The 14,363-nt window shown below is 35.3% G+C and overlaps 1 protein-coding gene across 1 annotated transcript in view; it reads right to left on the bottom strand.

Annotated features, from left to right (window-relative positions):
- DMD (dystrophin) overlaps positions 1-14,363 on the bottom strand; it is a 1,466,768-nt gene that overhangs the window by 1,069,196 nt on the left and 383,209 nt on the right. The window contains exons 35-36 of the mRNA XM_065405744.1: positions 13,562-13,714; positions 12,443-12,625 (exon numbers count right to left, since the gene is read on the bottom strand). Coding sequence (XP_065261816.1) covers positions 12,443-12,625; positions 13,562-13,714 — 336 coding nt within the window. The remainder of the gene's footprint in view (positions 1-12,442; positions 12,626-13,561; positions 13,715-14,363) is intronic.

Here is a 14,363-nt window from a genome sequence, read left to right as displayed (position 1 = left end):
GGATTAGAAATTTAGAAAATGTCTTTAATCTTTAACACTGTTTCTAAATCCACTTTGCATTCAGATTTTAGCACTTGAATCTCATTGCACTTAAACTAGTACAAATCTGGAATAACTCCAATGAAATAGCTACACTGATGTAATACCACTGACAAAGGAATAAGGGCCTTCTTTAAGATGTGGTGTTGCTCTTAGATAGCATTAAAATACCACTCTAAGCTTAAGCAATAAATAAAATGTAATTATCGTCTTAAATTATAGTGTAGCTTTTTTATTTTCATTCATTAATCTGACTCTCCTCCTTATGCACAGCTATGACACTTGTGAAGAACTCTATCACATCAAAACAGTATATGCACACAACCCTGAAAGAAAGATGTGTACTTTATACAAATTACACCAATATTTTATGTAAGGAGTGAGGCTTTTTCAAAGTTGGATCTAGTTCTTTTGATCATATAACCACTTAGGATGAAATTCACCCCATGTACAGAGAGGCAACATAATGTCAATGCACTACTTAAAACCCACTCCAGGCCTGAAAAATGGGAATGAATTTCATCTCGAGAAAACAAATGTCCTATCAGTAAGCATTGATATTAGTTTGATTTCTTAATTAAACCTACTTTTTTATCTGATTCTACAAGCTCACTAATGGTTTAGATTATGATTTTCTGTATACATGAGATGAATTATGCTAGTCACAGTAAAACTATACTTTAAAATATTTGGGGTATTATTAACAGTAAAGAGAATTATTAAAAATGCAGAATTTGATTTATTAACTGTTCAACAGCCACCACCCAAGCAATGTACTAGCAGGTATAGAAGGGTGTGAGCTTGCTCCTGGTGACTTGTCCGTGACCTTCACAACCTGACTGAAATGCAAAGTTTCTCTCCACAGGTGTGGGTCTATGCCATATCCATTCAGGTTCAAGTTCTGTGCCACCTATCAGCAGATTCTGATAGTCATGCCATATTCTATTAGCTCTCTGTGGGGATTTGAAAGGTACCTGTCGGCTGCTTTCCATGAAGCAATGAATTAGGATGAACACTCAAAAAATCAAATCATATTTTCTTCTCTGTAATTGCATCAAATTTTTCTTCATCATTGTCCAGAAGAGAAGGATGCAGACAAAAGTTATGATGATTCATTTTCAACATTGAACTGAATGATGAGTTATTATATGCTGTGGGTTTCATAGTTACTAAGGACTAACAGGATAAATGTAGTTTATTTTCTTCTTAAAGGAAAAGATTAATCTAGTGTCCATACAGGTAACAGTCAAACAAAACTAGCTAGAGTCAGAAATAGGGCAAAAAGATGCTGAATCTTAATCCTGACTTTCAACATTCCTGCTATTCCACTTCTTATCACCTCTGGATAGCCAATCATGACGAATTGTGTGTTGGGCTTGGAAGGTACACAAATGAGACTATCAAATTTATTATTGCCTTTGACATAAACCAAGTCTTAAGTGCATTTTCTTTTTACTTCTGATCTACTGAATGACCTAGTCCCCAACATTAATGTTACATTACACTGCACCAGATCAATTTCCAATTATGCATTAAGTGCATTAATGATGAAGTTCAACATATTCAAAGGTGGAAAATACGTGCCTTGTTTCAAAAAAAATAATGCAAATATACTAACTTCATCTGCAAAAACTGACATGTGTTAGTCCAGTAGTTAGGGGAAAAAAGAGCTCAGTATAGTGAAAACAGGGGTACATAAAGCCACCTCAATTTGGCCACAATGTTTAATGTTCAGTGTCTTGCTTTTAAAGAAGCACTGCCTCATTCTAGCAATTTTTAAAAATGTTACCAAATTCTTTGCATTTCCTTTCCATTGTTACACCTTCAAGTAATACTTTCTTTCATTACTGTGCTGGATTTACATTGAGTCCATCATACAGAACAATGTCAGGGTTTGTCTTCCATCAATTTCTCATTCACTGTTGGAATTATGCCAAAGCTGATTTTAGTATTTCAAGAAATGAGTCCATACACACTCAGGATGTGAAATTGTTCTCCCTCTACTAGTTCCGGTAACTAAACCATCTTGATCTCTGAAAGCACCTTCCCCTTCTTGCTTCATTTAGTAATGCCACAATCCACTATTTGTAACATCACAAACCCTCATCACAGAAATCATTAGGATGCCACATTATGACATAGTAAATTAGGGAAAAGAAGACTAATTAGAAGAAAAAATCTATTTACATACAAATATATTGGTAATTAATTAGTAAGGAAGGAAAATACAGAAATAGTATATTCTCAGACTTAGCACAGGACCCAAGGAGTGGCAGGGGAGGGAAGAGGCATCACCTTTTGTTCCCTTGACCTGAGGCTCCTGGGGTGGTTCAGTCTCTGGCATAAACTGAATCAGTCCCTTACACTCTGGAAGAGGATGACGGGAGAATCCTGAACTGAAGCAATAAGGCAGCAAGTCTGAGCATCAAAATTTTCACTTTATCCAATTGTGGAACAGGTATTGAGTTTTAAAAGGTTGTTATTTATCTGGAGATGACATAATTGATTTGTATCAAAGGACCTTTTGCACAATAAAACAAAGGCTTTTGAGAATATACCGCAGCCACCTGCCTCACTTGGTGGGGAACTTGATGGGGCAAATGGCCAAGGGGGACAGCCCCAGCAGTGATAGAGACACACACTTGCTGAGAGACACACTAGCTCCTCCCCTCACCTTGAGGTCTCTGGGCCCATTGGCCAGTTGGTGGGGAGGGGGGCGAGGGAAGAGTGTTCATAAAACAACGTTCATAAAATGTTGTGATAACCTATAACAACAAAATGTCAATGGGAAAAGGTATGAAAGGGAGACAGAAAGACTGAATTAGTTCAAACAAAAAGGTCTATTAATATGATTCAAGGACTGTGTTAAGATCATTCCTGGTAAACAGAACAGTGTAAAATAAAAAAAATAATAGACCAAAATATGTCCAATACTAAGCCTAAAGAATAAACAAAATAATGAAAGGGTGGATTAGTCTACCCATCACTTCCTTTTGGAGTCCCTTTAACAAACACAACTTCAGATGAAAAATTCATTCACCATAAGGGCTGCAACTCCTACCATATCCTGGGACCCCACATCCTCTCCATCCTAATCCTGAGAGATGTCCTGACCAGACCAGGACAAAGAGAAAGGTATCCAGATGGCATCACCACCTCCACTAACTAAAACGCGACTGCCACATCGGATGAGAGACTTTGTCTCTCTCTCTTTTCTCCCTACTATTCCTGTGTAATTTTCCTTTCCTACCATATTTCTTCTCTTTCCTAAATTTTTCTTTTTTTCCTTCTGTCTAGCAAGAAGCTGGCTTAGCTGACCAAAACTGCATATTTTGCAACAAGGCTGTAAGCCTGTGACCAGAGAGACAACTAAAAACAACGCCCTAAAAACCAGCCCAATGCTGGTATGAGTTTGCCAAGCCTCAGAGTAGCTACCATGACATGTGCTGGGCCTGTTTTTACAGTAGTAAAGTTGCACGTAAACATCAACCCCAAAAACAGAACCTGCATTTTCTATCTTTGCTGTTCTTTTCTCTCCCCTTGTGTGTTCCTCGTTTTGTCTTTTATAAAACAAAATCAAACTTTTAGAGCAGCAAAACCAGCTCCAACCAATCTCAACTAACTGCTTTTCTCCCTACCTCAAAAAAACAATTACCATCTTTAATACCATCTAAAAACTGTCCAACAAAACTTATTTTCCTTCTAAAAACTCTCCAGCTTTAAAAAAATACACAAAATGTTATTAAAATAAAAGCCTTATTTGATATTTTAAATTTCAAAGATTTTAGTTGCTTTTCTTTCTTTTCTATAGCTTTAATCAAAAGTAAAAAAAAAAAAAAAAAAGTGTTTTACTGTAAAACTAAAAAAGCTAAACTCTCTATATACCAAACCCCAAATCGTGTAGAACACCACTTAATGTGAAACAGTAACTAAAGATATGTCTACATTGCAATTGAAACCCCCTGGCTGGCTGACTTCGGCTTGTGGGGCTTGGACTAATGGACTAGAGCTCAAGCCCGAATGTCTACACTGCAATAAAACAGCCCCTTAGCCTAAGTCACACAGGCCAGTCAGGGTTGTTTAATTGCAGGGTAGACATACTCTAAGTTGCGTTAGTAACGTTAACTTTTTATTAACTCTAAATGAATACGACGCTACCCCCCCTGAACTAGAAAATGGGATCAGTCTGGCAGATCCTATGGGTCCAGCTGGTCACCCATGTGAGGGTCAGGAAGGAATGTTTTCACCCGCAGGGCCAATTGGCAAAGGAGTTTTTTTCACCTTCTTTGCAGCATCTTTGAACCACCGTGGGCTAAGTAGGAATCCACTTAGTATCTAACTGAGGAACTTGGTTGAGTTGCTAATTCGTCACAACCTGCAGCCGGTTTCCAGTGCGGTTAAAAGGATAAAATGAGCAGTTCACAGAGATAAGAGACCTGGGAGTTTAGTGATGGGCCTTGGGCTTATGGCATAGGGTGAGACATTGTGGCCTTCAATGGCTAAGGTCAGACTCATGGCCCTTGTGGGCTCAAGTCCTCAACCTGCTGCACCTTTTGTCCCTCTTGTGTGAGGGGAGGGTGCTAGGACTCACAGGGAGCTGAGTTCTGAGTATAGGCTGAGAGGAACCTACCCCAATTTACAGGTTTTATGATAGGAGCGCTGTAACCCCCGCACTGTGACCATTTAAATGCCTTGTATAGGAGAGTAGGAGTGATGGGCAGATAGTCCCCTTCCTATGTGTTTACATGTAATAAAAGTTGCAGCCTGCCACTTAAAATCCATCCATGTGTCTGTACCAGATCAATATGTGCTAAATATTCAGTGAGTCTTAGATTTTATGGAATAAAACCAAGAGACCTACCTCTGGAAAAGTTAACAGAATTTCAGAACATTATTTTACAAACTATATTTATGCCTTTTAGCAAAATTTTTTGTGTGATCTTGATCATCTAATGTGAGCACTTCCCCTAATCTACACTCTGAGGTTGATCACACTTTCTCTCACACAACATTCTCTTCTCTTCTCTTTTGGGATAAAGAATCATATTAGGCATTTATACAGTGCTTTAAAGAACCTAAGGCAGAATCATGTCTCACTTGGAAAATTAAAGCTTAACCCATTTGTCCCAATGTATTTATATTTTTTCCACCGATTTCAGACAAATCTTGGCCCTAGTTCTATGGTAGTAAGATATGCATCAGACCCATAAGGGCTGCATAAACAAATTGCGCACTGAGTTGCTCAATCCTGAGTAAGGTTGATCTAAAGCAGTCTTGACTGGTTGAGAGCACTGGCATTGATTGTAATGTTGCAGCTAATACCCATAAATGGTCAGCATAGAATTGATTTTGGCAAGATTAAAATGTTTATTTAGCACACTTACCTTAAGCAGAACCAATATTGTTTTTGAAGTTAGTTTTCTCACTCTTCCTTGTTTACACCATTTAAGTGTAGTAGTTTGAAAATAAAAAGTCTGGCTCTTGTAATTTGGTCTTTTATCATTTGATGGAAATTGATTTTTCTCCAATATAGGTGAAATCCTGACCTCTTTGAAGTCAATGGTAAAACTTCTATGTGACTTCAACAGGGCCAGGATTTCACCTTATATAACTAATGAAATTGCTATGATTTAACTTTGCTTATTTTCTTGTTTGTGTAACAACATTATAGAGTATGTCAGTCATGCATATGCACAATTCTGAGAGCTGTTAGATGGTCAAGAAGCTGAAGGGTACCTCAAATATTGCTTGTGCCCCACAAAAGTAACTTGGTTATTTTTATTTTTCTTGGTGACAATAGAATATCCCCCTCCATATATAGCATAAAACAAAATTGAATATTGCATAGTAGGGAACAGACCTGACTAGGAAGTGGGTGCACAAACTAACCTGCAATAATAGACCATTTCTATTTCTTATTCTATAAAAATTAAGGTAATGCATATTAACAATCTTAACTATTTGACAGAATCTATCTGACTTCTGCTGACCATTGATATATAATATAATACCCTGAAACTAAGTGAGTGAAATACAATTAAGCACATAACTCTAATGATGGTATGTATCATCTTTCAAGAGATGGAAAATCAGGTTATCAGTTCATTCTCCATCTCCCCACCCCCAATTTTTGACTGAACACATACCCATCAGTTCAAGTGCAAACACACAGATTATTCTCTCCTCACTACTAACAAAACAAAGCAACCCCATCCCCAAAACAGAATGTTATGTGATTTCCAAAACGTGTAAGATTGTACATTTAAGGGTTTAAGCTCAGGAGAATCCATTATTTGTATTCTAGTTTCAAATCAAGGCATTTCTTTCTGGAAACAGTTGTATTCAATGTTCATTATCCAAGGCACATGTTTGTTCTCTCAAAACAATGAGGACTGAAATCCAGTAATAAGAATTTCATAAAGTATTGAAGATATAAGATTCTTCAGTATAATACAGCGTTCCAATATAATAAAATATTGCAAAGTTACCTTTAGACCTGTAATTAACTATATAATTTCAAAAGAGACTAAGCAAGTCTTAATTTTTTAATATTGGTAGGGAAAAAGGTTATTTACGTAATGCAAAGATAGCACTGACCAATAAAATTCAGCAGTGTTAGAGTTGTTTAGTTAGTCCATACTTTGGGACTTTTAAATAAATTCAGTGCATTACAGGAAGAATAAATCTTGTAGATACGAAATTTAAAATTATCCAATAATTTCTTTCCCATTCATAAATAGCTTTCCGCTCTTGATGGAATTATGAAACTCTCATTTTTGCTAATAGAAATTAGGCACGTCACCTCTGATTATAAAAAAAAATAAAAAATCTTTCACAAATGACCTCAATCATGACTGAAAATTTACTATCAAGACTGGATTTAGGAGACACAAGCTTCTAAAGGGGAAGATTGAGTTGCCTCTTCCTTCTCTGGTGTGGATGGATAGAGAATTCCAGTCACCATATCAGTTCTGTTTTGGACAAATTTGGCATACTTGTTTTGTGTACAGAGCAATAAACTCAGACTTAGTCATAATAGTTAAAATGACACCAAATACACAACACAATACTGAAAGTAAATATTCACAAATGATGTAAAGAAACAAAATTAAAAATGTTCATATAGAAGTATAAAATTTTCATGAATTGTGCAAGAAAGTATTTTAAGAGTAAAATCTACAGATTTGTAAAGACATATTCAACAGCTATTATGTAACAAAGTACAAGAAAAAGTATTCAGCAGCATAAAGAATATTGGAGGACTTGAAAAAGCATGGTAATTCAATTTATTAGATAAAAATGCAGCTGTAACTTCTAGTCAGTGTTTTTAAGGCTCATTCAATTAGAAGAAATTATTGTCTTGCAACTTTAGGACAAACTGCTGTATACAAAACTAACTAGAAACTTTACTTTTGGACTACTGAATGTGATTGTCATCTTTTGTAAAAAGGAATTAATGTGTATTTCATAAATAAAATTCAATTTATTTTGCTATTTCCAGTTTTGTGTGTGTGATTCTTGTATATCTAATAAAGAGAATTCTCACATTCCCACATAAATCTGAAGATTTACAGACATCCCTTTTAAAGGCTTAGTTAATAACATACTGCTAATATTCAGACTAGAAGATGTCATGTGCAGCTGTCAAAATGTTTTAAAATAATTTTAGTTAATCAACTCTAACAAAATTACTTCAGAATTACCCAGTTACTGTTCTGTAGGAGAAATTTTCTAGAAGAGCAAGTAAAATACAAATAGCAAGCGATATGAATTGTTGAATATATATTAGAACTAAATTCTGCCACAAAATAACTTGCATGGGAAATTTGCACATACATCAGAGAGTAGAATTTGGACTTTAGAAATTGCCTTAAGAATTTTAGCTTTTGTTGGTACACAAGAATAATTAAGCAAAGAAATACGACAACTAGTGCATATCTGCTAGTTTTAGCATGAATCCAAAGGCTGAGTGAATTTAGACACTTAAGTGTAATAGTAACCTAGAAATATACGCCCTAAGTTTAAATTATTATCGTCATGTAGTAGTGTTTATGGGGGTAAAAAAGGAAAATAAGCATACCACTTGTTTAGATGAGTATTATTTATATAGGTATATCATCACTCAGATCAAATTATATACAGAGAGCCTGATTTTCAAAGGTCTTAAAGCATCTGCAGCTCCCATTGACTTCATTGGAATTTGTGGATACTTGACATAAAATCTCTATTTTCAATTATTCAGTAAATCACTTGCACTTCATGTGCTGCACTGTCTACCAATTGATTTCCAAGTGAATTTTTTTAGCAAGGTGATAATGAATGTTGAACACAGAAATAAGGGGCTAAATTCTGACCAGAGATGTGTGTTTTCCATGTGGGATTTGCCTAGAAGCATCCAAGCATAAAATTTAGCCTATTGTGTTTATTTCATTACATATGTGTCACCACTGGGGTGGGAGGAAAAGAGGACACAGCTTTTTACTATTCTGTTGATATCTCCCACTCAAGGTGGTTTTGGGTCTTGTGCAGTTTTATTCCTGATGTGCCTGTTTCATCATCTTTAATCTGCATTTTCAAGATATCCAAGTTATCATCCTCTCCCAGGATGAGCTTTCCATAGTTGCCATTTTCCCTCTGACATTATTCTGCTTAATGTACTGGACATTTATTTCTATATAAATTGTCAAACTGGGAGTAAAGAAAATACTCAATGGATTTATTTGAAACTCTTTTTTGTTAACGAGGGGTGATGTTGTATTCCTCTTTTCCTTTACTTTATACCTTATAGCTACATTTAGGCTTGGCAGAATTCAATTTTGTATGTAATTTCAACAAATAATATCAATATTCATTTTTAAGCATTTTAAATTTTATATATATTTACATTTCACAGTTGCACAAAATTATGGGATTTAAGCATTGACATTGAGATATAAAATGCTTTATGACTGTTAAAACACAAATGTCAACATCACATGTCAAAATGTACAAAGTAAATATCCTTAAATTAATCCCTTATAAGTTCTGAAAAGCAGCATTTTTCTCACTTTGCCTATCTGTACATTTTGATTTTCAATGGCAAATTTTCATTGGTTTGTGTGTGTTTGGTCAAAAATCAACATTTACTGACAAAATCTAATCCTTCCAGACCTAACCACACCACATTTTGCTGTCCAAAATAGTGAGAGAATTCTCAGAGATATAGAACATTGGTAGCTTCAGACTGGATAATATTTCAGCAGTAACATCTCTGATAAATAATCACCTCTCTACTACTTATGCTAAAGAGAATCAATACTTAAATAATAGTGCTTGTATTCTTTTGGTAGGCCTGCCTGCACAAAAATTGTGGTCTAGTGAAATCCGGGGAGCAAAATTATTCTGATTTGATACTAATATATCATAATTCTGTGCAGCACACTGACAAAACAGTCTGTGAAGTTTCTTGTTATTACTTTGAATTAATGAAGTTCCAGCAATCTCAATCACAATGTTGGCTGTTTATGCAGAATTTTACCAGCCTATCATACTACATATATTCACTGTGATCACACTGAAGTTCAAAGACTGTCTTTGAAGCCAGAGGCAGATTACAGTTGCATGGGGCTCTGGGCCAGGACAAGTGGGGGCCCCTCCCCACCCCTTCCGCTTGCAGTCCCACCGGGGAGTGGGGTCAGGGCACGGGGGCTTGCCCCAATCTGCCAGCCCACTCGGTGCTCCTGCCGGGGACTGGTGGGCTTGCCCCACTACCCATGCCCGGCACTCCCGCTGAGGACCAGCGGTGGGGGGCTTGCCCCACTCCCTCTGCCCGGTACTCCTGCCAGGGACTGGGGTTGGGTATGGGGGCGCCCATTTTTCCAGGGCCCTCCAATTGGCTGGGGTTCCTGGGCACAGGGTGGCCCCATTGAGCCTGTGGCTAATCCACTATTGTCTGAAGAACTTACACAACTCAGTGAGCCCTTATGGCTTTATGATAGATCACTTTCAGTTAGTAGGCGCTTTATGGCAGAGACCTAATGTCACTGGGATCTCAATAAGGAAAGGAGGATCTCCTAACAGGCTACATTTTCTTTTTTAATACTTTCCCTTTATTTATTTGTGTTTCACTGTTGGCTTTATTTGGTGATTTGCTTTTGGAGGTAATATGGAAAGTCTCTGCGGAATTACTTTTTTGTTGAAGTCAGCTTGCATTTTAATGAATAGCTTGAGTGCACCACTTATATGATTAGCTTGCATTTTTAAAGTGTTTCACAAACACTAACTAATTATCCTCAGAACACCCCTGTGAGGTAGGTAAATATTATCCTAATTTTTAAAAAGGTAAGTTGAGTCAATGAGAGGTTAAGTGAGTTGCCAAAGCTCACACAATGAGTCAGAGTTAAAGCCAGAGCTGGGAGCAGTAAACAAGGACTTCCATTTTGCCTAGTCCCATATTTAAACCATTAAAACATGTTGCCTCTCATAAACTTTAATACCTACTGTAAAAGTCTAGTCATATTTTACATGGGTGCTGTCATTGCCATTCTCAACACAGCAAGTTATCATTCATCATTATGAAGAGAGGAAAGCTTAAGAAAAGTTACACTATACACATGAAATTCCATTGAATAACTGCAGAATTCATTTCATATACAGATATTAGTGGATGGATTCTTGCATACAATAAGCAGCATTTTTAAATCCAACCTTATTTAAAAATATTTAACTATCTTAAAATTATGTTATAGTGATTGATGTGTTTAAAAAGACTAAAGAAGTCAGTAAAAATTTTGTATTGACTAGTTTAAATAATTATACCTTATTTCCTTGTTTAACTACTTCTCCATATTTTGTCGCAGAAAAATATCACTTTTATTGTTTTGTTAATACAGTTTTAAAAGTATATACAATCCTGCAATAACGTGCATGGTAGATTACACAAATAGCCCACTGTAAACAGAGTATGTATATATATAGATAACATGTATATCCTTACAATACATTTCCTTATTAAAGGAACACATTCATTAGAAAAAGAGACCAGTTTACAAGATACATTGTATCTTGCACCAGCTTATTGTCAATTTTTAATTATATTTGATTGATCACCATCATTAAGTTTAATATTAAACATAATAAGTTTAACAGAGTAATCAGCTGGAACAAGACTTACTGTGTAAACGAACTTTAATATTTCTTTCATTATTTCTGTCAATTGCACATTTATCCCCAGTGCTATTCTTTCCTTATAATTTTAATCAAAAAGATAAGCATATACTTTGAGAAACTTAGTGCAGCGAAGAAAGGACTTTTTGGAACAAAAGTTTGTGCATCATCACTTATTTGTTAGACAAAGACTTTTCTTTATCTTGCCCAATATTTATAAAATAAAGCATATTTTAATCATATATGCATCTTTCCATTATCCTATGGATATGACCCATCTGTAATCAAGATGCAGTAGCACAAAATTTCAAAGTAAGTATTTTTGTGGAAATGCCTATTTACCACTATAAATTCTGTAACAGCACGTCATGTGAACAACTTCTTTGGTATCAATGGTTATTTTCATGAGAAAATTTCCCCCATATTAATATAAAATCAAAAGGCCAGAAAGAAGTGAGCATAGAAGTAGAGCTAGAAGGGAGAACCCATGGTAAAGATCTGATGACAAATACTGACAACCATAAGGTAATGTTTTGTATATTGTACAAGTTGAACTTTGAGATGAAATGACTATGTTGCATGGTGTCTGTTTTGATTAGGTACCTGAAACAGTGACAACTTTCTCCTCCCCAGCCCTTTATTATCGAGGTCTTGAAGTAATCATTATACCGTACATAAGATTAAATTGTTCAGAACCATTAAGAAGAAAAAAGATCTTTTATAAACTGATGCTTTCACCCTCTCAATTAACAAAATACAATTTCTGAGTAAAAATTCCTCTGATATTTGAAGTGTCTGAAGAAAGGCCACGCATAAGTAGTATAAGAAGAAATTCTGCAATCTCTTCCTAAGTGTATATATTATACACTATGAATAAATAAAAATCAGAATTAAAGTTTGCATGGGATGGTAGTTTGAAAGTAATGCATTTTGTTTCTGAATTACATGTTTACTGAATAAAATAAATGCATGGTAATCTGACAGGTTTAAACTGGTAATGTTATGGAAAAAGAATGAAGCAACAAAAATCAACATGTTTTTCATTGCTAAGTTTTCTGTCTTTGGTCAATTTTAATTTAAGGGTATTTTTAGAACAAAAGGAAACACAAGCTCTTTCATATTGGAATATACAGTTTCTCCCACTTGCTGACAGTTTTTTTATTAGAAGAGTTGACATTGCACCTAGAACTCCCATTGTTAGTAGGATTCTGTTAGCAGTAGTAGTTGCAAACATATAGGTTTGCCAGTAACAACTCACAATTTGTGCATAGTTGAGTCTTCGAAACTGAGCAAATTTGCTCTCAATATCTCGCCAGCGCTTGCTGAGCTGTATCAGGGTTGGCTCCACTGCTTTTGCAGCCCCATTCTTAGACAAGCGATCAGCTTGCCTGTGCACCGCATTCAGATCTTCTTTCTTCTTCTCCAATTCTCCATCAATTTCCTAGTGAGCAAAACCAATACATGGCCCAGAGCAATTAGCTAACTAGGTTAATCAGTTAAGAATTAGCAAAATACTTCTGTCAGAACTTTCATTTCAAAGATTTTCCACTTTATTGTTACAATCAAAAATGTACAGTCAAGTCTTATTTTACATTTAGACAAAACAAACAAAACTAAGATTCAAGAATCTTCCTGCCGGCTGGCTTTTGAGATACTACTAATTAGTGTATGCTGAAAGCTATTAACATAGGCCAACAATCTATTTTTTTTTACTTCTCCCTAGCACTGTGATGGGCAATTGGAGAGATCACTCTTATCTATTAGGGTTAACATATTAAGTACACACAGCTGTTTAGAGGGTGTGCAAATATAGTAGTTTACTTCTTTTTAACTTTGTGGGAAACTCAGAGAATGAAGCAAAGAAAGACGATGCAAAATAAACCAGAAAAATCTTTTGACAATAAGTGAATAAATCTATGGAATTTTGACAGTGACATATGAATGTTTTGATGAAAATGAATGTGCTAATATGAGAAAGAGGTCATCCATATACCGATAAGTCATTTGTTCATCTGGAACAAAGATACATAAAGTCAATTACAATTTTTACTAGAAAACACTTGATATTTCTTAATACAGTGCACACTGTCCATTATTAATAGAAGATTTTATTTAGTGTGTTTTATACCACTTGCGTGACATTCAGTATAACATTTACAAGAATACAAGAAATAATATCTACAACAAAAGAAATGTGTCGGTTTGATCAGACTGTCAATATGTATGTTATAAAACAAGAAAATAAAGTAGTGTTGAATTTGTGTGTGTGTGTGTATATATATATATATATTATAGAGCTTTGTTGTATTTGCTGTCTTTTAAATGAATAAAACAATGTGCCAAAAAATCTACCATTGTCATCCCAAAACAACATTACCTTTAGCTTCTGTTCATCTTTGGGGTCTGGTAGACTGGCTAACTTTTTCTCAATGTCATCCAACCATTTCAATAGGTCATCAGCCTGCCTCTTGTACTGATACCACTGATGAGAAATCTCTAAAGCCTTTTTTCTTCTTTGAGACCTCAAATCCTGTTCACAGTGCAGACATTATTAGAATATCAATAAAAGATTTACAATATACATGTTGGCATGTGTGTATACTGTAGGAAATAAATGAAAAGTACCTAAGGACATTAGCTCAGTTTTTAAATTAAATTCTGATAAGATTAACTGAACAGAGCCAGTGTATTTTCCTGAATCTATCATAGGCAACATTTACTATTGAGGGATGCTTTATAACTCAGACATGTTTACATGCTCAATGATTTGTTGAGGAAATTCACCAATATTCAGAGACGTTACGACTGAAATACTCACTAGACAGCTGGAGATTTAACCCAATTTAAATCTAGTCATAGGTGAGCTTCCCACTTCGTGACATCTTACTAAACTCAAGTCTGTGAAATATGAAAGGCTACTCAAAAGAAAACCATTTCAGTGCAGAGATTTATTTTATACAAATAGGGCTTTTTTATAAGTAAAGAACAATTTACACATGAAAATTCTGCCTCATGTTTATGACTTTGATGGGTCTAACAGTCTATGCTCACACATGAATACACTAAGTTTAAGGTATTGCCTAACCCTAACTTGAGCATACAATATTGCAAAGGGTATTTAATGATGCAATAAAGATTCAGATTTTTGTTTTACTTTAATGTTACAAAAGGACAGAATG

Source organism: Emys orbicularis, chromosome 1 (genome assembly GCF_028017835.1).
Source record: "Emys orbicularis isolate rEmyOrb1 chromosome 1, rEmyOrb1.hap1, whole genome shotgun sequence".
Taxonomy (NCBI): Eukaryota; Metazoa; Chordata; order Testudines; family Emydidae; genus Emys; species Emys orbicularis.
Note: the sequence above shows the minus strand (reverse complement) of the source record. Positions and strands in the feature narration are given on the sequence as shown.